Source organism: Papaver somniferum, unplaced genomic scaffold (assembly GCF_003573695.1).
Source record: "Papaver somniferum cultivar HN1 unplaced genomic scaffold, ASM357369v1 unplaced-scaffold_84, whole genome shotgun sequence".
Taxonomy (NCBI): Eukaryota; Viridiplantae; Streptophyta; class Magnoliopsida; order Ranunculales; family Papaveraceae; genus Papaver; species Papaver somniferum.
The window spans coordinates 1,518,781-1,544,375 of record NW_020651415.1 but is presented as its reverse complement, the minus strand read 5'-3'; the positions used below and the strand labels follow the sequence as shown (position 1 = coordinate 1,544,375).

The window sequence follows — 25,595 nt, the reverse complement described above, 5'->3', positions numbered from 1 at the left end:
CCTTACAAGTTGCATTTTGCTGCAATTGTTGGATAATGGTTCCAAATTCAGCATCAGCATGACATTCTTGACTAATGTCATTAATACAATAGAAAATAGGTTTAGAAATATGAAAATTCGAGCCAACACTTCTTGATAATGCATCAGATGCAATGTTTTCTTTACTAGGTCGAAAAATTATTTCATAATCGTAGCCTAGCAACTTAGATAACCACTTTTGCTGCTCCATTGAAGATAATTTTTGATCTAAAAAAAACTTGAGACTGTGATGATCAGTATAGATCTTAAAATGAAAGCAAATAAAGACGCCATTTTGGACTGCTGAAACAATGGCAAGCATCCCTTTATCATATATTGAGAGATTAAGATTTTTCCCAGAAAGAGGTTTGTTATAGAATGCAATTGGTCGTTGTTGTTATGTTAAAACATCACCAATGCCATTTCCAAAAGCATTACATTCCAAGGTAAATTCTTTTGTGAAATCTGGCAGCTGTAAAACTGGAGTTGTAGTGAGAGCTTTTTGTAGTAATCTGAATGTTGTAGTTGCCTTTTCAGTCCATAGAAAAGCATCTTTTCTGAGCAATTGTGTCAATAAAGCACTGATTTTACCATAATCTTTGACGAACTTACGATAATAACCAACTAATCCAAGAAACCCTCTCAATTCTTTTATTTTAGAAGGAATTGGCGATGAAAGTATGCACTTGATCTTGTCATTCTCCGCTGATACTCCCTTAGCAGAAGTTACATGACCAAGATAGCCAATTGTTGATTGTGCAAAAGTGCACTTTGATTCTTTCACAAATAAAGTATTAGTTCTTAATATATTAAACACAATACACAAGTGTTCAATATGGTCCTTCATATTCTTACTATAAACTAATATATCATCAAAGAATACAAAAACAAACCTTCTTAAATGTGGCCCGAAGATATGGTTCATCAAACTCTGAAATGTAGCAGGAGCATTTGACAATCCAAAAGCCATAACAAGGAATTCAAAGTGACCATCATGTGTTCTGAATGCAGTTTTTAAAATATCTTGTCCATGATGTCGAATTTGATAATATCCTGATCGTAAATCCAATTTTGTAAAAACAGTTGCGTCAAATAACTCATCTATCAGCTCATCGACCAATGGAATAGGGAAATTATCTTTGATGGTAACTTTGTTTAAATCTCTATAGTCCACATACATAGGCCAAGAACCGTCTTTTTTACCATAAGAATGGGAGAAAAATAAGGACTTGAGCTTGGTCGTATATATAAATCCAGCTTGTTGAAGTTCAGAAACTATCTTCTCAATCTCATATTTTTGAAAATGAGGATATCTATAAGGCCGCACATTGACAGGAGCAGAATCAGGTAGTAAAGAGATTTTATGATCATGAATTCTTTCGGGTGGAAGACATATAGGAGTTTTGAAAATGTCAGCAAACTGTGAAAGCAATTGTGAAATTTCAGGTGCTAGATTTTTGTCAAGTTCTACGGTTGTAGCTGCATTTAATGAAGTATTCAATGCAGATAATTGAAGAAAAAAGCATAATTCCTGTGTATAATAAATGCTGCATTGAATTTGCCTCCAGAATCATGACAGATGAGTTATTGTTTCCATTTAATGAAATAGCGGCACCATTAATGGAGAAATGCATTTTCAATTTCGAAAAATCCCACTTAATTTTTCCTAAAGTACGCAGCCATTGGATTCCTAACACTGCATCACATCCACTAATATCAAGTAGGTGAAAGTCTGCTGTGAAGTTGTGATGTTGCAGACAAAAAGGGACATTAAGACAAACTCCGCGAGTATCTAACTTACAACCATCACCAACAGTAACACTAAGTGGAAAATTCTTGGATTCAATCGAATAACCACACTGTTTTTCCAAGGATGGATGAAGAAAATTATGTGTAGAACTTGAATCAATTAACACAGTAATAGGATGTGCTTTGGTGAAACCAGTTACCCTCATTTTTTTAGGAAAAGGAGATCCCATAAGTGAATTGAAACAAATTTTAGGCGATGATTCAGATACCTCAACCTGATCAAAGCCAGTAGTTTCTTAAAAATTTCAGCACTATCATCAACATCCACCTCATCCACATCTAATAATGCTAATCTAGGATCTGCACAAACATGATTGGGTGTGAATAATTGATCGCAGTTAAAACAAATACCTTGAGCTCGTCTTTCTCTTTGTTCAGCTGGTGACAATCGTCTAGCTCCTGGAGGTAAGGAAGATTTATTGTATGGGGTAGGTTGTACTGTGGCATCAGGTCTAAATTGAGGAGGACGATAAGGTTGTCGTGTAACATCCTTATTAACTGCTGCATAAGCTTCTTCTTGGTGGATTGCTTTAGTAAAAGCCTCCGTTAAGGTTTGTGGTGATAATAATTTAGTTGTAGTACCAATATGAGGTTTCAAAGAACGAATAAAGCAACTGATCAAAAAATACTCAGGAAAATCAACAAAGTTCAATAGATTCTCAAACTCAGGGATATGTTCACGTACAATACCTTTCTGCTCAATAGTGCTGATAGATAGCCTAGCATCCATGAATTTTTATGGAGCAAACCTTCCACAAACAAAAGTGCAAAATTGTTCCCATGTGGTAACTTCAGTTTTGGTTCTTCTCCATCGAAACCACTGACTTTCCTCACCTTTAAGATGTGCAGCGGCTATAATAATTTTAAGAGCATCAGAAGCATTGTAAACACTAAAATACTGATCTGCATTGAAAATCCAGCCGTCGGGATCTTCTCCACCAAACTTTGGAAATTTGAGATTAGGACGCAGTTGTGGTTGAGCACCATTAGGAGGCGGAAGTGGTGGTGGAGGTGGAGGTTGAGCAGCGTCAGTATAGTGCTGCATCCGTGGTGAAAACTCTCTAAACACAGTGCGCAGGGAGGTTTCCATGGTTGTTTGGATGGTTGTATTAAGTGTTGTTGTAAGTTTAATCACAAGAGCATCAATTTCCTGTTCTCCTTTGTATTTGGGTTATGATTATCTTTTATTTTGGTGTTTTTGATAATCTTGTAAGCAATCGATCGTGTAATCATCATTTTGGTTTGAATAAATTGAAATGTGATTTCCACACATAAAAATGAGAGATAGTCAATTGATTTTTATCTCAAAAACCAGTTGTGTGTCATGCGGACTCAAATCTGCACTGTGACCTAAATATTATGTCATTTTTATATGACTCGTTCGGATATGATTTATACGGATCTGACTCAGACTATCAGTATCCAGACTCAAATCGTTCGTGATGTACATATTTTCTGGCTTCTGAGATGATGAATGAGTTTGGAATTAAAAGAAACTTCAGTACGTTGTTTTAAATTTGATATCGCACAAGTTTTTGATATTGTTAGATAACGGTAGTTTGTAATAAGAGTATAATATATCTCTAGGATATCGAAATTGAATTGAAATAAGTAAAAATAGGATTCCACTCGATGAACCTTGAAACAAGAATGACCCACAAAAAAAAAGGGGGAGTTCAATCACCCTTGGATTTTTAGAACAGATAGTTGTTCTGAAGATTGGTGCACCTGAAGTCATAACATTCTGAAATTGGCTAGAATTAGAGTTTAACATCATTTCTTTTTTTATCTGACTCGTCTGGATCTGGCTGAAATCGCCAGACTTATCTTGTTCTGACTCAATGTATTTTTTTTTAGTCAGATCCAATTCAAAAATATATGATCCGGTGGCTTGATCCCATGATGAGTCAGGGATATTTTATTCTCTGACTCAAACAGGTCTGAATCATAGGTCAGGTCTAAGTCAGGTTGCGAGCCAGATTTGACTCGCACTAAAAAACAAACTGTGTGATATACCTGACTCATACTGAGTCAGGGGATGAATCAGATCCAAACGCTGAGTCAGTAAAAAACAAACACTTTATTAATGGAAATCTAGAAGGTTTTTACCAGATTATTAGGGGATTGCGAATCAAATAATTTTTGCTATGCCAATCATTATCAACACAAAACCTATATATAACATCCAGATTGAATCTTACTCATCACAATTTAACTCAAATGATTTGGACTCAAGTAATCTGTGTCATGCCAGTCTAAATCAACACAGAACTTTAAAATTTTCTCTAAGTAGATGTTAGTTTTTCACCGACTTATTTGAATCTGAACCGTACAGATCTAATTTATTTGGACTTGACTAAAATGATTTAGACCCAATAGTACCATGTCGTGGTAGTATTCATCAACATAAAACCTTTAAAACATCGATTTCCTTGAATCTGACTTGTCCGCGCCTATTCCAACTAGATTTAACTCAAGCGATCTCGACTCAAATAGTCTGTGTCATGGCAGTCCAAATCAGATTTTTTTATTAATACCTTGTCTAAATGAGTGCTAGTTTTTCACTGACATATCTGAATATGACCAGCTCATATCTAATTTATTTAAGGGAATCCAAGGATAAATTGTGCCGCAAATTAGATCATTTTTAGCCCCAAATTATACAATTTTTATGACACATTACGAATGTGTCACTGGTGAGATGCATAACTAATTGATAGTTAATTGATTTTTATCTGAAAAGCCAGCTGGTTCATGCTTACTCAAATGTCATTTTTATTTGACTCATTCATATATGATTTATTTCGATTTAACTTGGACTATCCAGTATCCGGACTTGAATGATTCATGATGTATATTTTAGTCTGGCTTCTGAGCTGATGTATGAGTCTGGAATTAAAAGAAAGTTTCATAATATTGTTTTAACTTTGACATTACATAAGCTTTTGATATTGTGAACTGGCAGTTTATCCTTAGATTTTTAGAATCATATAGCTTTCTGAAGATTGGTGCACCTGAAGTCATAAATTTTTTGAAATCTGTTAGCATCAGAGTCTTATATCATGTTTTTTTTTTTATTTTGATATGACTCACCTAGATTTGACTGAAATCATCTGACTCAATTCATTTGTTTTTTGATTCATATCTGATTAAAAAGTATGCAAGTCGGTAGCTTAATCCTATAACTCAAATGGGTCCGAGTCACAGATCAGGTCTGAGTTAGGACGCGAGTCAGATCTAACTGAAACTAAAAAACAACATGTCTGATATCTGACTAGTGCGTAGTCAGGGCCAAGTCAGCAACAAACAACCACTTTGTTAACGAAAACCCATAAGGTTTATTAAAGATTACAAGGGGATTGCGTCTAGAGATCTTTTATCTCCAAGTCAGCTTAGTCCTTACCAAACCAAACAGTTGATATTTATTTTTGTCTGTCTTATTTAAATATGATTCTGATTAATTTAAATTTAACTCAGATGATTCTTAATCAAATAATTCGTGTTATGCCAATCTTGATCAACATAGAACTTATAATACCCCGACTGTAACTTACTCATCCACATCAGTTTCATCTTGATCTAACTCAAATGGTATATACGCAAATTTTCCGTGTCATGCCAGTCTGGATCAACACAAAACCATAAAATCTTTTTCTAGGTGGGTGCTAGTGTTTTGCTCTTTTATTTGAGTCTGACCTATCCAGATCTAATTTAATAGGAATTAACTCAAATAATTCAGATTCAATCGTACTGTGCCATTGTAGTCTTTATCAACACAAAATCTGTTAAACATTGATTCCCTTGAATCTGACTCGTCCATGCCTATTTTATCTAGATTTAACTCAAGTTAATAATGCAGACTCAGCCATGCCATTCCAAATCATCACAAAATATCAACACATTCTTTAAGTGGTTACTAGTTTTTCATCGGCTTATCTGAATCAGACCCAAAGATCTAATTTATTTGGACTGAAGTCAAATGATTCAGACTCAATCGCGTCATGCCGTGATAGTCTATATCAGCACAAAACCTGTAAAGCATAATTTCCTTTGAATCTAATTCGTCAATTCCTATTTCATTTAGATTTAACTCAAATAATTAAGATTCAATCATACTGTGCCATTGTAGTCTTTATCAACACAAAATCTGTTAAACATTGATTCCCTTGAATCTGACTCGTCCATGCCTATTTTATCTAGATTTAACTCAAGTTAATAATGCAGACTCAGCCATGCCATTCCAAATCATCACAAAATATCAACACATTCTTTAAGTGGTTACTAGTTTTTCATCGTCTTATCTGAATCAGACCCAAAGATCTAATTTATTTGGACTGAAGTCAAATGATTCAGACTCAATCGCGTCATGCCGTGATAGTCTATATCAACACAAAACTTGTAAAGCATAATTTCCTTTGAATATAACTCGTCAATTCCTATTTCATTTAGATTTAACTCAAATAATTCAGATTCAATCATACTGTGCCATTGTAGTCTTTATCAACACAAAATCTGTTAAACATTGATTCCCTTGAATCTGACTCGTCCATGCCTATTTTATCTAGATTTAACTCAAGTTAATAATGCAGACTCAACCATGCCATTCCAAATCATCAAAAAATATCAACACATTCTTTAAGTGGTTACTAGTTTTTCATCGTCTTATCTGAATCAGACCCAAAGATCTAATTTATTTGGACTGAAGTCAAATGATTCAGATTCAATCACGTCATGCCGTGATAGTCTATATCAACACAAAACTTGTAAAGCATAATTTCCTTTGAATCTAACTCGTCAATTCCTATTTCATTTAGATTTAACTCAACAATGATCTAGACTGATCCACATTCAAGTGGTTTGTGCCATGCTAGTCTGAATCAGCACAAAACCGTAAACCATTCTTTAAGAGGGTGTTAATTTTAACTTTTCTGAATATGATTCGTATAGATCTAATTTTTTGGGACCTAAAATGATTCGAACTCTAACAAATATACCATGTCATGTTAGTCTTCATCAAGGAAAAACCAAATACCGACTCCTTTGAATCTAACTCTTCCATGCCTATTTTATCTAGACCTATTTGTTTTTCTATAGCTTATTCAAATATGATTCATCTATATATGATCAATCGAATTGAACTAAGATGATTCTGAATCAAATGATTTTTGTTATGCTATCTTTATCAACACAAAGCCCACTGAATCTTATTCATTCACAAGATTAATTCACATTTTATCTAGATCTAATTCGAACGATCTGGACTCAATTTGTATGTGCCTTGCAAGTTCAAATGAGCACAACCTTCTGATTAATCCACTGAATCAGAACCTTCTCCAACTTGGTGTTAGTTTTTCACCGACTCATCTGAATCTGACTCTTCTGAATCTGATTTGTTTAGATCGGACCGAAACTCGAGTCAAACTCAATTGAGACGGGCCAGCCCGGCCCTCATATACATAAAAACCTAAAAGGCCTTGTTAAAATGGGATCGATTTCATTTCATTTTAGCTCTCGAGAGAAGACTCAAAACAAAAAGCTCCTTCCTTTTCCCGCTAAACCCTAGATTTATCTTCTCCATTGTAAATCAACACACATGGATGCGCAAGATTCAACTAGATTATCATCTTCTTCATCACAACCACCTGGTATGTTCACCCCCGCTGCCGCTGGTGGTGGTAACAATGCTTCTAATTCATACGGTGGTGCTTCTGATCTAAATCAACACCATCAACAGCAACATCCAATTCATGGCACTGGGGGTGGCGGAACTGGTGGTAATAGTGGTGGGGCGCCTTCTTATAATAACCTTTTTACTTCAGTCAACCTCACCGGCGGTGGTGGGGTTGCATTTCCAAATCAAGCTACATTAAATTTCAATACAACAGCAACAACTTCGAATACTAATAACAACAATCATGGTAGTAGTAATAGTGATCAGGTTAAGAAGAAGAGAGGTCGACCTAGGAAATATACAGTTGAAGGTGGTGGTGGTGGTAGTGGTGGTGGTGATGTTGCATTGGCTTTGACTCCACTTTCTTCTGTACCACCGACGCCGCAGCAGACGTATATGCACACTGCCCCTCATTCTTCAGAACCACCTTCGAAGAGGAATCGAGGGAGGCCAATGGGTAGTGGTGGAAGGAAACAGCAATTGGATGCCCTAGGTAAAGATTAAAATGGTTCCTTTTTGTTTTTGGTTCAATTTGATTTGTTTGTTTATGCATTTGGGTGCTTGTATTGATTGATTGGAACTGTGGGTTTCGATTTGAATTGGTGGTATAGGGTCTTCTGGAATTGGATTTACTCCACACATTATTGCAGTCGAAGCTGGTGAGGTACGGTTCTTTTTGATTTACTTAAGTAATTCTTTCCGAGTGTATACATTTAGGTTGTGAAATGGGTGAGAGGAGAAATGGATTTGAATGTTTTCGCAGTACCCTGCACCTGCACCCCCATATCTACTTTTAAGTAGACCAGATCCAGGAAACGGTGTTGCCTTTTCTATCTGGTTTTCAATTTTATCTTTGATGTTTTGGCTTGTTTGTTAGTACTGTTGATGTTCTCCTTCAACTGATTATATGTGCAAGTTTAAGTTTGTGCTCTCTCTATAAGGAAATACCATAATTTGCTTGCTATTGTTGCCCTATAGAGCGAGAGTGAGAATACAACTGTTTTATCCCGAATACAGTTACGGATAGTTGATATCTAGATTGCTTTTGTTGGAGGCTTAGATGTTAGTTCCTCTTAAAGACTTCAATTGATGTTTCCATAGCTAGACTATGAGTTTGAATGTTCTCAGTCTGCTTATAGTTTTGGCCAAGGCTATGAGGATCTTTCTTGGATTCTTTTCATATATGGAAAAAACATGTAGTTGCTAATAAGTAGTATGTGACAACTCACACGCTTGGACTTCTGAGATGTTTTTAGTCGCTAGGCTTTCTGCCATTGATATACTGTTGCTCAGAGGACTGTTATCTACAACATGCTGTCTCTTTTTGACCTTTACTTGAGGTATCTTTATGCCATAAATATACTGTTTCCGGGGGACTGTGTTCTGCACTGTTGTCATTTTGGGAAGGTGATCTATGGCATCTTCGAATATTCTGAATGTCTGGCAGTAATTATCTTGGTTCGTATTAAATATAACATTGTTCAGGGGGGCTGTGTTCTGCACCATGTCATTCTGGGAAGGTTACTTATGGCATCTTTGAATATTTTGAGTGTCTGGTAGTGAAATGAAGTATGTTGGTTCTTATTAAGAAATAAGTATGTTTCTGTAGGTGTTTTGCTACTCTATTGTTTAAATAGGTTCTTATTGAGAGCTACTAACTTTCTTATAGCAATCTTCTTGAGCATGCTTTTAATGTTTCGATGATTAGTAGATATGTTTGAACTTCTAAACAATGTTAAGCACAGAATCTCTAAACTAATAATTAAAAACTGGCATGAGTCTGTGGATGAATGCTAATTAGTTCAAATATTTGAAGCAACTAACAGCACTAAGCAAAATCCAAAAGATAAACACTAAAGATGATTAGCAACGACTAAGATGCTTAACCATCTTCCTGTTCTGATAATTAGCAGTTCTGTATATGCAAGCGTGACCAATTTATGTGGCTTCTGAAGTTCTGTGTTCTTACGACTATACGAGTTCTTCATCTGCCGCGTGTGTATGATTCACAGAGCTATTTTCACGTTCTCAATTGCGCTTATATCTTGTAAGCTAGGTGTATGAGGCAAATATAACATTCCTGCTTTGGTAGCCCTTTTCTGCATAATGACTTGAAGAGAATTTATCTTAAGTCTGTGTCATACCTTTCCCTATAAATCCAATTCAGATTTTCTTGAGTTGTAGTTTTGTCAACATTGTGCTCGATCTAATAAAAGATAATTTAGTTTGAAAATGTACAGTAGAAGAATAATAGTTCTCGCTGATGCTTAGCAGTTCGAATTTCAACATAGTCCTTTGTTTGGTTTAGGTTTTTTCATCGCTCACTTGTCATTCTATTTTTCTCTTGTTACCCATTGCCACAATAGTATTAGTTTGTTAAATACTTGGTACCGAATGAGTTAATTTCGTTACAGTATTGAATTTTGAATGTGTTTTGTGTTTCTAGGATGTTGTTTCAAAAATCATGGCTTTTTTACAACAAGGGCCACATGCAATTTGTATTCTCTCTGCAAATGGTGCCATATGCAATGTAACCCTCCGCCAACCAGCAACTTTTGGGGGCACTGTCACATACGAGGTCCGCATCAAACTGTATTTGTATTTTGAGTTTTTATTCTTCGTAATTGGAATGTGGATGGAACACCTCAATGATGGGTTATCTTGTTTGTGCAGGGTCGTTTTGAGATCATTTCGCTATCAGGCTCCTTCTTGCTTACCAATAGTGGCGGAAGACCCAGCAGGACTGGTGGTATAAGTGTGTCATTGGCAAGTTCAGACGGTCGACTTTTGGGAGGTGGGGTGGCAATGCTTTTGGCAGCCACACCAGTGCAGGTTCCATGTTTCTTCTAACCAGCACCTCAAGTTTTTTTTTTTAATACCCTTACTTCTCGTGGTGAAGACTGTTAAGCCTTTCCCGTTGGTCTGCATTACCAGGTTGTCGTGGGCAAGTTCATTATGAATGAGGAGAAACAGATACCGGAATACCCTAAACAAGAGCCTTCATTCGCGCCACCGCATATGATGGGCTTTGGGGCACCTGTTACAGCTGGCAGCTCTCCTTCTCAGGATGCCTCAAGTGAATCATCTGATGAAGGCGGAAGCCCTCCTAACCGAGTTCCTGCAGCCTTCAATGGAACAGGCCAATCAGTCCAAAACATGTCAGGGTACCCGTCTATGGGTGGCTGGGGTACATCACACACTATGTATCCCTAGCAGACGCTGAAGAAGTACTACTACACAACTTATAATCTGATTTCCATTTCTACACGTTAACATAGCTAATATTCTCTGCATAGGTCAGGTAGATACTGTTCTTGTGGTGTTATTAGCGGGCGATATTTAATCAACCCTTTAGTGGAACGATATATCTTTTTTTCTTTCAAGTAGACAGAATACGGTGTTCCACCAGCAGGAGAGGGTGTTGCTAGGGGTAAATGACAACAAAGTTGCCGAGTATAATTTGTTTCAACTCTTTGAGTGCTACTTCGGACCAACTGGAAAAGATCCTTGTATTGTTGAAAGCTGAAGACACGGGGGCTTCACATTACTTGTGCTTGTGTCCATGTTACTCTTCTTTTCTTTCTGTTTTCCACTTTTTTCTTTTTTCAGCTGAAGCTACTTGTTCGCTGACTTCGTTATACATTTACATTCGCCATAGGAAATTCGGTAGATCTTTGATGTGAGATATTAGCATATCACTGTGACAGCAAAATTTGAAAAAAAAAAATGACCAGTTGTTTTCTTCCCGGTTCTTTCTTTGTTTAATTCAACAGTTTTCTATTCTGCAGTAGACTATTTCTTACTTGGAGACCTGTAAATCGGCTCTGCAAGTAAATTGTGATGGACTGAATGTTTTTAATCAGCTTGAAGTCAGTAGAGATTTCTCTTGCTTGGCGTTCACAATTAGAGGTCCAAGTATGGCCTATTTGAGGTCAAGCAAGCAAGCCAACAACCTGATGCCGAACTGACTGGTATTCGCAAAGGTGACCAGACTGGTTTCTTAGAAACACAGGATACCATATACCCCAGGAATCAGTCTTGAAATGTTATTTCCATTCGCGAAACAAACTCAGAAAAAAGCCACAACCAGCATGCATAATACAAAAAATCTTGAACCTTCTCATCTCTACTGTATCTTTCTTGATAGAGTTACAAACTTACAATATATGGGGACTTCCTTAGCCCAAAAGTTACAGGCTGAAAGTACTCTTCAGTACAAAACTTGACAAAAAAAAGAAAAGAAAAACCATAGCGTGCACACGAACTGACAAACAATAACAATGAGCATGAAGGAAAGTACAAATTCTGTCCGAGGATATAAGTAACTTCTATACAAATAATAGTTTTAAGCAAAAGTTGGAGAAGGAGAAGGAGACAATTCTATTACCTGACCTAGTAAGAACTAGAAGGGACATCTGGTGTATGAAATACAGTATCTTCCCGAAGAATTTAATGACAATGAACCCTTATGCTAATTGACTAGATAATTTTCTGGTATCATAAATGAATACTATAACAATATACACTCACATGCACCAGATCGATCCCGTTAACGTTGATAGTACAAGGGTGGTATAATGATGTTGCAATTGCGCATCATTAATTCTTCAAAGGATTCTATCCTGAAAATCTGTAATGAAAGTTGAAGCAAATGAACTGAGCTTCTGACCTGCCTCTCCTGCAATATTCTTGAGCGAAGATATATCTTGTGATGCCTAACAACAGAAAGAAGAAAAGGTGATTAACGATCCCACCAGCTATTGCAAGTTATTAAGATGTAAACAAGAAAATTTATTATCAAACTGTTGGCATGTCAGATTTCAAAGAGTACCTGAAAAGAGATTTTATTGATCAGATCGGATGCTGACAGCTCAAGATCATCATCGTCATCACCAAAGAGATCAGCACTTGATATGGCCGTTGAACCCTACAAAAGGCGAGAGGAAAAGAATTAAGCAAAATCAGAAATCCAAATTAGCAAATCTGTTCAGATAATAAGATGTTTCTTTTCAACAGGCAGAGCTGTTTCTGAAGCAAAACAGTTCAAAAATGTGTCAACTGAACATACCGAATACTTTTTCAAGGAGGCTTGAGCCTCTGTATTGGCTTTGCTCTGGTTCCCAAAAAATTGAGCTGACGAAATGGACTTCGCATTTGTAAACTTCTTCCTTGCTTCGTCAGTTTCCTGAATCTGATAACCATGAAGTGTATGAATCAAGCACAAGAGCAAAAATATCTGCTGTATGTAATATTTTGTAAGCTACGAACCTACTTCACATATAAGATTTTAAGCAGGCAGCAAATCAAGTCCAGAACATATTTGATAATCCAAAAGAAATGTATGTTGCACGTGAAGAAATGAAATGAGTCTACTGGGTGCACCAAGTTAAAGATAATAATTTGGAATGTTACATGTAGTTGGTTCAGGACGCCATAGTTTTGGGCATATATGGAGACTTCCTGTTCAGACTTCACATTCTGAAAGTTGAAACAGAATTCGTTCGACTTACCTGCACTTTAGATGCAGCGGAGGTAGCAGCTTTCTTCTGAAAACCATTATCCATCCCAAAATCTTCAAAGAAGCCCGATGCTTTAGGTGCCGTGACATGACCATTCACGCGGGTGTTTCCAGAGTTGTTTGTCTCAGTTTTCTGACCAGGCTCTACATACTCAAAGCGAGAAGGAAATGATGAAACAGCTGTTGCAGATGCATTGCCATTGGCTGGCTTTGCAACAACAGCTGGAGCTGGTTCTTCTGCCTTCTGATCGTACAGACTTTCACTTGGCTGTAAAAACATGTATGACCTTGTTAAGAAATTCGAAAAACAAAATAAGAAGGTTCTGAACACAATCAGAGGAAGGGTTTCATAATTATTTACCTTTGTTGTGAGCTTTCGAACACCAAGCCCTCCTGTCTTGGGTGCAGTCCTTCTTGCACCAATGGGCTTTCTAACAGAACTAGTAGCTACTGGATGAGAAGGAACTTTGGGTTGAGCAGGAATTTCAGGAACTGGATGAGTTTCAACCACCTTTACTTTTGGAGCTTCAACAACCTTGAGCTCAGGAAACGGCTCAAACCCATTAATTGGATTTGCCGACTGAGAAGCAACAGGTGACGATGGAAAACATACATCTTCAGCAGCGCTTTTAGTAACTTCTTTGGAAAGCAGTTGCTTGTATAACTCAGCAGCTCTTGATTTATACTTAGTTTCAGACTTTTCCCCATCTGTCCATCCATGTTGCTTAAAAAATGTTAGTGCACGACCATTCCCCCCAAAGCTCATCATCTTCAACTGCTCTGGCGTCCATGAATCTAGATTTGTTGACCTGAGCAAAGTTTACAAAAAATAAAAAAGCACTTAGCCCAGAAAATGTATTGCTTCGCACATACAATCTACTCATCTGGTAGACCCACAAATTTAGAAGAAAAAGTTTATTCAATCGACTCATTTTATTCCTCCAAATTCGACAACAATAAAAAGAACTCCAGTTGTGTACCCAACTAACGTGAGAATGCGGACATAGTAACAAGGATACATTGGCTTAAAAATGAAGTGTTCGTGCTTCTTAGCCAACAAACCCCTGACCCACAAGACGAATTTATAAGATCAGGTCAATTTTCATCCCCACCGAATGCTTAATTTCGAAGAAAATCCCTAGCTTCTAGCTATCAATTATGTTTCAAATCCAAATCTAACACAACCAGTCTTCTACTATTCAATTCATACCTTCCACATCACCCAATCACATTCGCACTACAACACAACACATGATCTCTCTAGAAGACTAGCTTAATTCACTACCAGGTGGGAATGGGAGTCAATCCCCCTACCTTTAGGAGCCACACACACACACAGCTAGCTTGAGAATCACTGCCTGAAATTTCCTATTTGCGCTCTATCGTCTACGTTTTCAAATCCAAATCTAACTCAATTAGTCTTCTATTAGTTAATTTAACATCTTCTACACTAACCAAATCAAATGATCCCTTGCACCTTTCTCCCACAATATTGGAGAACTAAAAAACAATCATAATCAATAGAGGAAGAAATTTACCTGACAAAGCTGATATGAACACCAAGACTACGATGAACAGCAGAACAATCAATACATAAGAAGACTCCATAAGTAACTGATGCCCATGTTGGATTCCTAGCATTACAATCAAAACACATCTACAAAACAAACAACAACCCTTTATTCAAAATCAATCAATTTTACTAAATTCAACACCCCCTTTACTCAGATCTATCCAGAAAACATCGAAAACATCAGATCTTGAAAGAAAAAAAAAAAAGTAAACTACACATACCTTGTTTTCAGGCTTCGATTTCAGTTTCCTGAAAACAACATTCTTGTCACTGTAATTCTCTGAACCCATTATTGAAGATGATGATTATTACGAAGATGAAGATCTCTTTCTCAGCTCTACCAAGAAAAAGCTTTTCCGGAGAGAGAGAAAGAGAGTTATTATTATTATTGGAGATTTGATTTCAGAGAGAAAAAAAGGAAAGTAGAAATGAAGTTAAAAGGAAACTTTATTAGGTGACAGTATTTATATGTAAACCGTCGCCTAATGTTCAGTTTTCCCGTCGTTTTCTTTTGTTGTTAAGAAACTTTTTATACCGATTCTGTCCTTAGTGATTGTGGGAAAAGACTAAAAAAGGGTCTAGTCGGTGGTGGTGGTGGTGGACAGACTGGTGGGCGGAGTGGACTGACTCACCTAGCCACTACAGAACCAGTTTAGTTGTGTTCCGGTTCTCTATTTATGACGTGCAGATTTGTTTTGATTCGGGATTTATTGCATCTTTATTAAGGGGCAGAGGCAGCTCAGGGAAACACAAGAACGGACTTATCAAAACCCATTTCTACGAATAATGTTTTTTCAAGGCACTGTTACTATAAAAAATTACCACACTAAAGTCCGTCCCTAATTTACGCTGCCGGTGAATTTTGATGCACCACACATACCAGTGGCAGGACTAGGATTGTGGGATGGGTAGTCAAATAGTAGAAAATCTTTTTATAAGTGGGCAAGTAAAGGCTAAAATGCCAAAAAAGGCAAAGAAACTACATGAATACGAGCTTTGGAGCCGGTTGGATTGGGTGAGCAACCGCCCTGGTGCACATACCAGCGTCGGAAGTAAGATTGAACCATGTAGGCTGAAAAGTACGACTGGCGTAACAATTTAACTGCATAGCATCTCAAACAATTTTACCATACTAGTGGTAATTTTTCCTTACTTATGGTAAGATAAGAAAGCATAGATTTGAATAACCGGCTAGGTTATAGGGTAGCTAGGTGTCTGTTAGGTAGTAGTACAATAGAAGATAATGAGGTTGTCTAGGTAGCCTCAATATCCACCAATAATAAATCATCCAAAACATCCATCTTCCCATATGTTTATCTAGCCACACAAATTCACTGACTACCCTCTTTTCTCTTCTATCTCTAATTCTATCTCTATCAAAACAAGAAAAAGTGTTTGAAGAAAATTTGAGTTTGAGAGAAAATCAACAGTGAGCTTCTATAACAACAATGGCAATGAGAGTGTGGGCTTCTTCAATTGCCAATGCACTTAAATTCTCTTCTTCTTCTACCTTGAAGCAGACCTCACTCTATCCATCCGCTTTTGCTGCCTCGAAATGCTTCTCCACTGGTAACTCCATATCATCATTCTTTGGCTCTCTCCCATTCTCTAAGTATGGATGACTAATTAATTAGTTGTTGTTTTCATTGTTGTTTTGTTGATGCAGTTTTGGATGGATTGAAATATGCACCATCACATGAATGGGTGAAGCATGAAGGGGATGTAGCTACCATTGGTATTACAGACCATGCTCAGGTACTTGAGTACTATATTTTTTTTGTTGCTAATCATGATTTCTTAGTGTATTGTTCTCTCAATTAATCAAAAAAATAAACAAAACATATATTGATTCCTGTTTTATTGATGACACCAATCTAAATCCCTTAAACATACAACTGATAATATAAGATAACGTCTGCAAGTAATTGGTAAAAATTAATGGACTTAATGTCCTAGACTATAAAATAAATCGTTTCGGAAATATCTTCCAAACCCCGTTAACATTTTTGTTGAAATCGGTATACTGATGAATATATATGGCCTGGATATTGTAATTAGGATCATTTGGGAGAGGTGGTGTTTGTGGAGCTACCAGAAGCTGGTGGTGCAGTAACGAAAGCAAGTGGATTTGGAGCAGTAGAGAGTGTCAAGGCAACAAGTGACATCAACTCGCCTATTTCTGGAGAAATTGTTGAGGTCAATACCAAGCTCACCGACACCCCTGGCTTGGTAAGTACATACTTCCAACTTTTTGGATTACACGACGTATACAAAGGAACTTGACACCATATGTAACTGTTGTTATGTTTTGAATCTTGATTAGATTAATTCAAGTCCTTACGAAGATGGATGGATGATCAAAGTGAAACCATCAAGTCCAGCTGAACTTGAATCATTAATGGATTCAAAGGGTTACACCAAGTTCTGTGAGGAAGAAGATGCCAGCCATTAAGTTCATGGATATGTTGTTTCTTCTCCTTTTTCTTTCGAAATTCGATTTGGATTAGCTAACTGATATTTCTCTATGTGTTGTTATCAATAATAATGTCAATAGTACTGAAAGATTATCTTCTTAATTTGGTTAATTAGTTTTTGAATCACACACATGCCTTTCCATAGTTAATTTGTACGTGAAACCGGCATATCTTTTTGAAACGGAGGAAGTAGTTAAAAAGACAATTCACATACACAAAATAACAAGTTGAATCATGTTTCATATCAAAACCCAGCGTAAACACATATCGATTGTATTTCCTTTCAAGCTAAGTAAGAACTAGATGCTACCAGCTGCTAAATCGGATTTGACCTGATCATCCTGAGAAGACATAGGAGATTGAAGTTTTTTCATGTACATTTCTCTGTCTCGTCTTATGGCGTCATTTCTTCGTTTGAAGAGTTCTTGTTCCTGGATCATTATCTTCAACCGGACATTTCTCTTCCTGGCAAGAACCTCTTCGCATTCCTCTTCATCATCATCATCGTCACTTTCTTGTTTGGGTGCTCTCACTATGTAGACCTACAAATTAAAGAAATTTGAATATTTTAGCAAGATATCATAAACACAACACATCTCCGTTACCATAAACCAGATAATAATAATACTACCTCCGTTTTTGGAAAAGAGATATTGACATTTTCTCAATTTGGCCTATTTTAAGGTAAAATGAAAAACAGATAGTATCTATTTTATAGAGACGGATGTAGTAATTACCTTTATTATACGCGCGGTTGCTTCAACTAGATGGAAGACTACAACATCTCCCTTCTTTAACTTCTCGTCTATTGCAAAGCCCCTCCAACCGGCACTAAGACCATTTCTGCTACCAATGAATTTAGTAGTGAATTTTTTCCCTTCTTTGTTCACCAGAGTAAAATCAGTTTCTACATCCTCTGGCAGCTTCGCAGAGCGACAAAATTTCGCTGGAACGTTCTGTTGACAAAAAAACCTATGTATCAAACATCTTTCTAATATGAATAGTAAAATGTTAGTGACAGACAAAAAGAGAATAGAATTACCAGCCAAAATCCCTTAGAAACATGTGATTTTTGCATAAGTATAACAGTGGTTCTGTCATCGTCATCCAGCTCTGATCGGATTTCACCAGCTTTTACTTCCTCAAAAGTGAGAGGCTTCGGAGGTTTAAGTTCATTTATTGGTCTTTTCTTACTACGTAAAGAAACAAAACAGAATTGTTTAACTCCTATCAATTTATCAAAGACAGATCATTATGAGTAAAAAAATGTTGGTAGACGGCAATCATGACTTTACCTGGCATTCTTCATCTTCTTAGGTCTAGCAGCCGCAGCCTGTTCAAAAATTCAGATTAGATGCATTATCCCATGTCAGCTACAACATGAACAATATTGCAGCATTTAATGTCGTCAACTATAGCTAATACAAAACCAAGCAAGTCTGTATGCCCTAAATGTGCACAATCTAGCTATAACATGCAAAGTCTTCTACTAGCCCAAAAGCAACAACTGGTTTGTGATCGAAACTCTTCTACATCCAAACTTGGATAAAACAACACATCTATCAAACGGATATAAGGATAAAAAGCATTGCATATTGGTAACGGTGACAATAGAGTTCACTATACCTGATCAGATACATGCACAGCAGCGGATTTGTTCGGGCGTGAAAGCTTGACACCGTCCTGAATTTTCATATCATCTAGTGGCAAGTTATCTCTTCCGTCCTCGCCAAGCTGAACGACCAACGGATTAAACTTTACACGCCTTCGTTCGTATACAATAATTTTTTTCACTTCATTGGAAGCTGCATATGACCATATACAAGTTTCATTCATTATCCAAGAAAATAAAATACGAAGGTACTTGGAATCATAATGGGGTTCATGAAAAGCTGGTTAACAAAATGAAAGGTGGGTGCAGGAGATAATACCTGTGCCGCTAGGCATAACTTCACCAGCAGTTTGGTCGTGGTCAATTTCATGAGCTGTTTCTTCCGCTAACATGAGAGGCTTTGGTTCGGTTATCGGTCTTTTCTTACTACATAAACAAAACAAAGATTAACTCCTATCATCAGGCAGACACTAAGAAAGAATTGTTGGTAACCAGCAAACATGACCTTACCTAGCATTCTGCTTCTTCTTAGGTCTAGCAGCAGCATCCTGTAAAACATTTCAGATTAGATCCATGGATTAACAATGTCAGACAAATTTGTAGCTTATAATATACACAACTAAGCAAACTATGCCCTAAATATAAATACTAGCACAACCCTCCAGAAGCAACAGATTAAGAGGTTGAATACTACAACACCAACTGATTTGAGATGATTAGATCGAAACTCGTCTACGATTTAACATGGTTTGCATATATTACCTGATCAGATTCGCTTGAAGAGTCTTCTTCGTACTTTGGTTTCTTTAAAGCATTTCTTTCTGGATTTCTTCTCCTGCGTGTAACTAGTTGCTGTTTTCCTACCATTGATGTTTTTTTTTTTGTTTTCGTTTGGATCAAACAGATTTAAAAAAAATTCTTTTGGATTGGAATATAGAGTTAAAAAGATTCATTGATGTTTTTTTTTTCTTTTTCGTTTTTCGATATAACAGATTAAATAAAAAACTCTGTTGGTTTTATGGGGATACCGAACATGGGGAAGTGATGATATCGTGGTAAATGTGGAAAGTGGGATAATGGAGATTATTTTTCCACTTATCCCACTAACCAAAATTGGTTATAAATTTTCAAACGATAAACAATTGGCGCACAAAATCCGGCCGGGACACAAGAAAAGACGTTGCTTTTTTTATAAATGGAGAAATCACAGCTAATTCAAAATGTTAGGGTATAACATCTGTATGCTTTCCATGCAGATTCTAAATCACGTAGTCTTTGGTTCATGCCACATGCGACAGATCTCACAATCACATAGTCAAAAAAATTTCTTTTTTTTTTACTGCGATTCAAATTTTGGGTAAAATTTAGGTCACCTGACATATTAAGTCGTATCTGCTACCATAATGCTTTATGTTGTTTTGGAAGTGCCAATAATAGCTATGTAAATTTGTTCCTAGAACAGCAACGAGTGAGTGGTGCTCATTTTGTTTCTAAATATGGGCCTCATGGAGAATGTTCTCAGATTGAATTGGGTAGCATGTATTGATCAAAGGGTGAGTCAAAAGACAACTAAATATCAGAGTGATCGAATCAAAACTGCAACTAGTAAAAGAAAAAAAGAAAAAGGAAAAAAATCCATCAACTAGCACCAAAAAGGAGGAGTAGAAAGCATATAGAATCGGAATACAACAACAACTTTATATCTAAAGACAGGGCACTAAGGATAAAATAGTTGGCCGCCTTCCTAATCTATAATCTATATATAAAGAGTGTGGTTGTTCAACCATAAAAAACTAGGGGCTTGTGTAAACCTTAAAAGAATCCCAAATAAGAAAACATACCATGATTGAAAAGAAAAGGATTTATGCTAGGGGTTGTTTATAGGTATGAGGAAGCTTTGACATTTTTTATTGGTTTCAACTTCAAGATTCTTATTCCTGGTTTGGATAAGATGTTTACGATCAAATGCTCTTTAACACAAGTGGGTGTATGTTGCATTTCATGGATTGTCTAGATAATTGGTGCTTATTTCCATAACTCAAAGGCCAACAAACTTTATTCAACAGATAAACTTTGAAAAGTTTAGACTGTTCTTTAGCAACAAGGTCCATCTAAAGCATATAAGAATCCTCGCAAAACTTCTCTACATCTCTAATCTTAGCCTTGGGGAGGAGTATTTGGGTACTCCAGTTACTTTTCTAAGATCTAATACTCAGATACACTTACCACTTCTAAATGGTGTTGGAAGAAAATAAATTGTTGGTTGGTCCAATTTCTATCTCAAGCAGGAAGAACCATCTTGGTTAAACAAGTGTATCAAACTATGTCTCTTTATCAGATGACAAATATTCTTAATCCCAGAGAGTATTTTCCATATAATTGAGTCTCATTTAAACTGGTTGGGGTGAAGACTCTAAATCAAAAAAGAGAAAACTCCATCTGATTATTTTAGAGAACATTTGTAAGACAAAAGAGCAAGGGGGACTTGGTGGTTTAGATTCAATGAGACCAATAGCTTGGCCATGATGGCAAAAAGTATCTGGAGACAAGTGTAAAACGCAAACTCCTTCCTTTCCAAGGTGTTGAAAGCAAAATATTACCCTAGGATGGATGTGCTTAATTCTAATGCCCCGGCAAAGCCTCTTGGGATTGGTAGTGCCTCCGCCCTACCATGCGTGAGATTAAACATTTTATCTCATGGACAGTACGGAATGGAAACTGTATTGATCTTTAGTGGATTGGATCCTTAGAAAAGAGACCGTCAGACCAAAAATCAATACTAGTTCTGATAAAATACTTAGAGTAAATGATTTGATAAATCATGAGAACTTGGGATACATCAAAGTTAAGTGCTATGTTTGATCAACCCTCGAAAGGGAAGATTGAACATATTTCTCTCAGTATTGTACCCTCTGAAGCTAGAATGGTGTGATACCATCCAAGGATGGTAACTTCAATACTAAATCTGCTTATTCTGCCCAAATGTTAATGGAGATAAATCCAACTATGACTTATGGATAGTTGTGTGGAAGTGTAAGCTGCCTGTGAGACTTCAAATATTTATTTGAAAATCTTTGAAAGAAGCTCTTCCAATCAATGAAATTCTTGACCAACGCATCCACATATCTAATCATAGTTTTCAAAGATGCAAGCTTAAATATGAAACAATTATGCACATCCTAGTAACTTACAATTGTCTTATTAGAGTTTGGCGACTTGAAAATGTACAAACTACCCAATTTAGAAATTTTACCTTTCACCAGTGGGTTAGACTTTGGCTTCAGCTTTATCCTTATAAATATGCGTCTGATGGAGACGAAAAATTCCCATTGATTGCATGCTTGATGTGGTCCATATGGATAATCCGGAATGGTTTAATCCATAACGAGAAATCCCAAGAACCTGTTGTTTTTATAGAAAGAGAGAAGCCAATGATACTGAGCTCTATTAAAACCCCATTTTGTATGGTTCCATATAAGGATTGTACCAATATAAACACTGATGGTGCTTGGAACCCAAATTCTCCAAATGGAGGAATCCGTTCATTTTTGGAGATGCATACCATCAATTTGTTTATGCTTAGTCAACTTAATTTTCATGTTTCTCTGGAGAAGAAGCAGAGACTCGTGCAATCGGAGATTCTTTGATGGTGGATTTGAAGAAGAGACTTGATCAAATTATTTGTAAGAGCGACGCCTTATCAATCTTGGAGCAAATAAACAAGAAGGCCTTTTGGGAGATCAGAGAAAATCAGAACACAATACTTTGGGTGAATGATTCCACACTTCAACTAGTGGATAAGTAAACAAATATATAGAGATTACATGTCCTTTTTACTAGGGTTACATAGATAGTTTTGGATACGTAATTATAGAGAATATATTTGCAATAAATCAATATCAATCTATAGCGTAATATAAGCTAGTGATTGATACGTGATTTTCTCTTGGTAGCTGTTACCAGTAAGGCTTTGAGTGAGTCCTGATGAGATGTATTCCTAACATCCCCCCTCAATTTGTGCATGAGTGGTCGAATGATCAACTTGTCTCTGAGAAACTCAAATCTTATATAAGCAAGATTCTTTGTAAAGATGTCAGCTAGCTGATCTTTTGAGGAAATGAACTTTACCAGTAGTCTTTTGTTTGCAACCCTTTCTCGTACAAAATGATAATTAATTTCAATGTGTTTCATTCGTGCAGGAAAGACCGGATTTTCTGTGAGATAAGTCCCACCCAGATTGTCACACCACAATGTTGGAGCTTGTACTGCAATGCCGAGTTCTTTCAATAATGACTGAAGCCATATCAATTCTGAAGTAGCTATGGCTATGCCTCTGTATTCAGCCTCAGTGCTTGATTTAGAAACCGTTTTTTGCTTGCGTGTACTCCATGAAACAAGATTGCCGCCAAAGTAAATACCATAGCCAATAGTTGATCTTCTATCATCTAAACTGCCAGCCCAATCAGAGTCTGAGTAGGCATGAAGTGATTTATCTGCCGAAGGACGTAAAACTAAACCATAATGCACTGTGTGTTTGAGATATCGTAGAATTCTCTTGACTAGATCCCAATGCTCAACAAAAGGATTATGCATATGCTGGCAGACTTTGTTGACTGCTACTGCAATGTCTGGTCTGGTGATATGAAGATATTGTAAAGCTCCACAAACACTTCGATAAAGAGTAGGATCCTCAAATTTTGCACTTCCTTGTCTACTGATGTTGGTATTTACTGGAAGCGGTGTAGACATTAGCAACATCCATTTTTGTTTGTTTGAGTAGATCAATGGTAGGACTTGAAAGAAGCCTACGACTATGTCTAACTGCAAGTGCACAGTGTCACAATGTAACACAGGGCAAGCACAGGTCGATCCACAGGGACAAGGTGGGTGTAGATTTGAAACTATGGTTTTAACTAGAACTGATTCGAAACAAGAGTAGAACAAAAGGTTTTTTTTTTTTGTCGATACGACGAAGATGATGGTAGTAACAGAGATAACAAAAACGAAAGCAAAAGTAATCTAACAAGCACATAAATATGATGCTAGGGCAGTCGAATCCACCTCTTAACCACACCAATTCAATTCAATCTCAACAATAATCTAGTCCCTTATAATGGATACCGGTGGTATTCCGCCTATCCAGGGAAGTTTCAGGAGGATAGGTTAGTGTCACTAAGATGATTCCTAACCCTAGTATTTGCTTCCCTCTCACAAGACAAACTAACCGCAGATCAATCACTTAGATAATTAAACAACCCTGATATGGATATTCTAATCGCAACTAAGGTATTTCTCCAAAGTACTAACAGTCTTTTCACGGCACAACTAGTCAAAGGATCGAACAACAATCAATTAAGCATGAGTTGTAGCACAATCAACATAGTGTTACTCTAACTACAATGGATACATGGCATACACTGTGAGAGCAAAATGCTGAAGGCTCAGATTATATTTATCCAAAACATTATAGCACAACAAGAACAATATCAATACACGAACCAAACGTAGCAGTGGATTAATGGTTTCATCTAAACCCTAACTATGAAATTAGAACATCATGGAGATAATGAAATCAAACATGAACTACTGCTTGGTGCGCCGGCTAATCCGGGCATCTAGGGTTGAGCTCTGGCTAACCCAGGCATACCCCCACACACACAATACCATCTTCTATTTATACCCAAAATTAGGATTCTTAACAGTTTCCCCCAAAATTCCCAATTTAGGGTTTACATTGAAAATTAAAATTAAAGCTCTTGTTGTCAACCCCTCGACCCATGTCTTCCCTTCCTTCTCTGCTACTCCGCCTGCTCCAATTTTCACTTACATCGCCTCTGTTACAAACCCTAGTTCTCTCTTTCTTGGTTGTAGCGTCTGTGCGAGAAGCTGAAACTAAGCTAGAGAGAGTCTAGGGTTTAGGGTTAGTCTGATGTGGTGTCGGGTGAAGGTAGTGATGGTGAAGCTCGAGAAGAAGGGGAAGAATGGTGTTGCAGGTCTGTTAGTCGGGGAAGAAGGAGAAATTTGGGAAGAAGAGGAGAAGTCGATGGTTTTGGGAGTGGGTAGGATATGGCCTATTTCGCCACCCTACCCGCTGACTGGCGGGTAAGAAATTTTTTAACCACCACCCTACCCGCCACTAAACGGATAAGATCCTACCCGACCCATTAATTGGCGGGTCGGGTAGGATAGGGTGGCGGGTATAACCGTTTTTTTTTTTAGTTTTCTATATTACATTCGTATTTCGCTCATCCACTGGTGCCACCGCCCCTTCCATGTCCAGGCGAGGAGCATGGGCAGTTTTCATCTTCGATCAGGTAATGATCACCTCATTTTTAACATGTAAACGTACACAGAGATCAAACTCAACCTTAAACATGTAAGTATATGCTTGTTGGTGTTGTAGGTTGTGACATATGTGATACTAGCAGCAGGATCTGTATCAGCAGAGGTAGTTTACTTGGATAACAAAGGTGATGTTGCTGTGACATGGAGTGAAGCCTGTGGGTCGTATGGTGGATTCTGTAAAAAGGCAACAGTGTCTATCGGAATTACCTTTTCAGTTGTCGGTTTTTACGTGATTCTTTCACTCATTTCTTCCTACAGACTTTTCAGTAAGTACGACGCTCCCATATGTTGAATAAATACTGTGGTAATACTGTAACCACACAAAACGAAGCGGAAGCAATTTTGATTAGGAAAAAAAAATCGATCTTTTCCTGCTCTATACCATATTAGATTTATGATAAGAGTAAGGATCAGATGCAAATAAAAGAGACAAAAGATTCAAGTGGTTCGGCACTAACGCCTACGTCCACTGACAAAACCCCATTAGGGTGAATTATATTATGATGAACGGTAAATACTGAGATAGTTACATTTACATTGAACTCTCTTATTTATAGTGATAAGAGATAAAGAGA

The 25,595-nt window shown here is 37.1% G+C and overlaps 4 protein-coding genes across 4 annotated transcripts; 2 read left to right on the top strand and 2 right to left on the bottom strand.

Annotated features, from left to right (window-relative positions):
* The first annotated feature begins 7,334 nt into the window (after nt 1-7,334).
* LOC113345815 (AT-hook motif nuclear-localized protein 10-like) lies at nt 7,335-11,240 on the top strand. Its single transcript, XM_026589482.1, has 5 exons — nt 7,335-7,991; nt 8,110-8,162; nt 9,945-10,076; nt 10,172-10,330; nt 10,433-11,240. The coding sequence occupies exons 1-5, from the start codon at nt 7,421-7,423 to the stop codon at nt 10,709-10,711; spliced, it is 1,194 nt and encodes a 397-aa protein (XP_026445267.1). The 5' UTR covers nt 7,335-7,420; the 3' UTR covers nt 10,712-11,240.
* Nucleotides 11,241-11,594: 354 nt separating this feature from the next.
* Nucleotides 11,595-15,032, bottom strand: LOC113345806 (probable ADP-ribosylation factor GTPase-activating protein AGD9). Its single transcript, XM_026589475.1, has 7 exons — nt 14,811-15,032; nt 14,555-14,673; nt 13,378-13,825; nt 13,009-13,284; nt 12,567-12,689; nt 12,330-12,425; nt 11,595-12,213 (listed from the first exon to the last, which is right to left on the bottom strand). The coding sequence occupies exons 1-7, from the start codon at nt 14,877-14,879 to the stop codon at nt 12,106-12,108; spliced, it is 1,239 nt and encodes a 412-aa protein (XP_026445260.1). The 5' UTR covers nt 14,880-15,032; the 3' UTR covers nt 11,595-12,105.
* An 868-nt stretch (nt 15,033-15,900) lies between these two features.
* LOC113345808 (glycine cleavage system H protein, mitochondrial-like) lies at nt 15,901-17,189 on the top strand. The gene is made up of 4 exons (XM_026589476.1): nt 15,901-16,158; nt 16,256-16,344; nt 16,648-16,818; nt 16,913-17,189. The coding sequence occupies exons 1-4, from the start codon at nt 16,038-16,040 to the stop codon at nt 17,039-17,041; spliced, it is 510 nt and encodes a 169-aa protein (XP_026445261.1). The 5' UTR covers nt 15,901-16,037; the 3' UTR covers nt 17,042-17,189.
* A 67-nt stretch (nt 17,190-17,256) lies between these two features.
* On the bottom strand, nt 17,257-19,542 carry LOC113345897. Its single transcript, XM_026589547.1, has 8 exons — nt 19,438-19,542; nt 19,186-19,223; nt 18,995-19,101; nt 18,690-18,868; nt 18,359-18,396; nt 18,106-18,256; nt 17,801-18,019; nt 17,257-17,605 (listed from the first exon to the last, which is right to left on the bottom strand). Exons 1-8 carry the CDS (start codon nt 19,540-19,542, stop codon nt 17,363-17,365), a joined length of 1,080 nt encoding a protein of 359 aa, XP_026445332.1. The 3' UTR covers nt 17,257-17,362.
* Nucleotides 19,543-25,595: the final 6,053 nt, after the last annotated feature.

Excerpts from the sequence above, each read along its gene's own strand:
- LOC113345815 (XM_026589482.1), top strand. The coding sequence starts at position 7,421 with ATGGATGCGCAAGATTCAACTAGATTATCATCTTCTTCATCACAACCA. Across the intron at positions 7,992-8,109 it reads ACAGCAATTGGATGCCCTAG|GGTCTTCTGGAATTGGATTT; the intron begins GTAAAGATTAAA and ends TTGGTGGTATAG. Across the intron at positions 8,163-9,944 it reads TTGCAGTCGAAGCTGGTGAG|GATGTTGTTTCAAAAATCAT; the intron begins GTACGGTTCTTT and ends TTGTGTTTCTAG.
- LOC113345806 (XM_026589475.1), bottom strand. The coding sequence starts at position 14,879 with ATGGGTTCAGAGAATTACAGTGACAAGAATGTTGTTTTCAGGAAACTG. Across the intron at positions 13,826-14,554 it reads GTTCATATCAGCTTTGTCAG|GTCAACAAATCTAGATTCAT; the intron begins GTAAATTTCTTC and ends AACTTTGCTCAG. Across the intron at positions 12,214-12,329 it reads TCAATAAAATCTCTTTTCAG|GCATCACAAGATATATCTTC; the intron begins GTACTCTTTGAA and ends TTCTGTTGTTAG.
- LOC113345808 (XM_026589476.1), top strand. The coding sequence starts at position 16,038 with ATGGCAATGAGAGTGTGGGCTTCTTCAATTGCCAATGCACTTAAATTC. Across the intron at positions 16,159-16,255 it reads CTCGAAATGCTTCTCCACTG|TTTTGGATGGATTGAAATAT; the intron begins GTAACTCCATAT and ends TTGTTGATGCAG. Across the intron at positions 16,345-16,647 it reads GTATTACAGACCATGCTCAG|GATCATTTGGGAGAGGTGGT; the intron begins GTACTTGAGTAC and ends TATTGTAATTAG.
- LOC113345897 (XM_026589547.1), bottom strand. The coding sequence starts at position 19,542 with ATGGTAGGAAAACAGCAACTAGTTACACGCAGGAGAAGAAATCCAGAA. Across the intron at positions 19,102-19,185 it reads AAGAAGAAGCAGAATGCTAG|TAAGAAAAGACCGATAACCG; the intron begins GTAAGGTCATGT and ends TTGTTTATGTAG. Across the intron at positions 18,397-18,689 it reads CTGTGCATGTATCTGATCAG|GCTGCGGCTGCTAGACCTAA; the intron begins GTATAGTGAACT and ends ATTTTTGAACAG.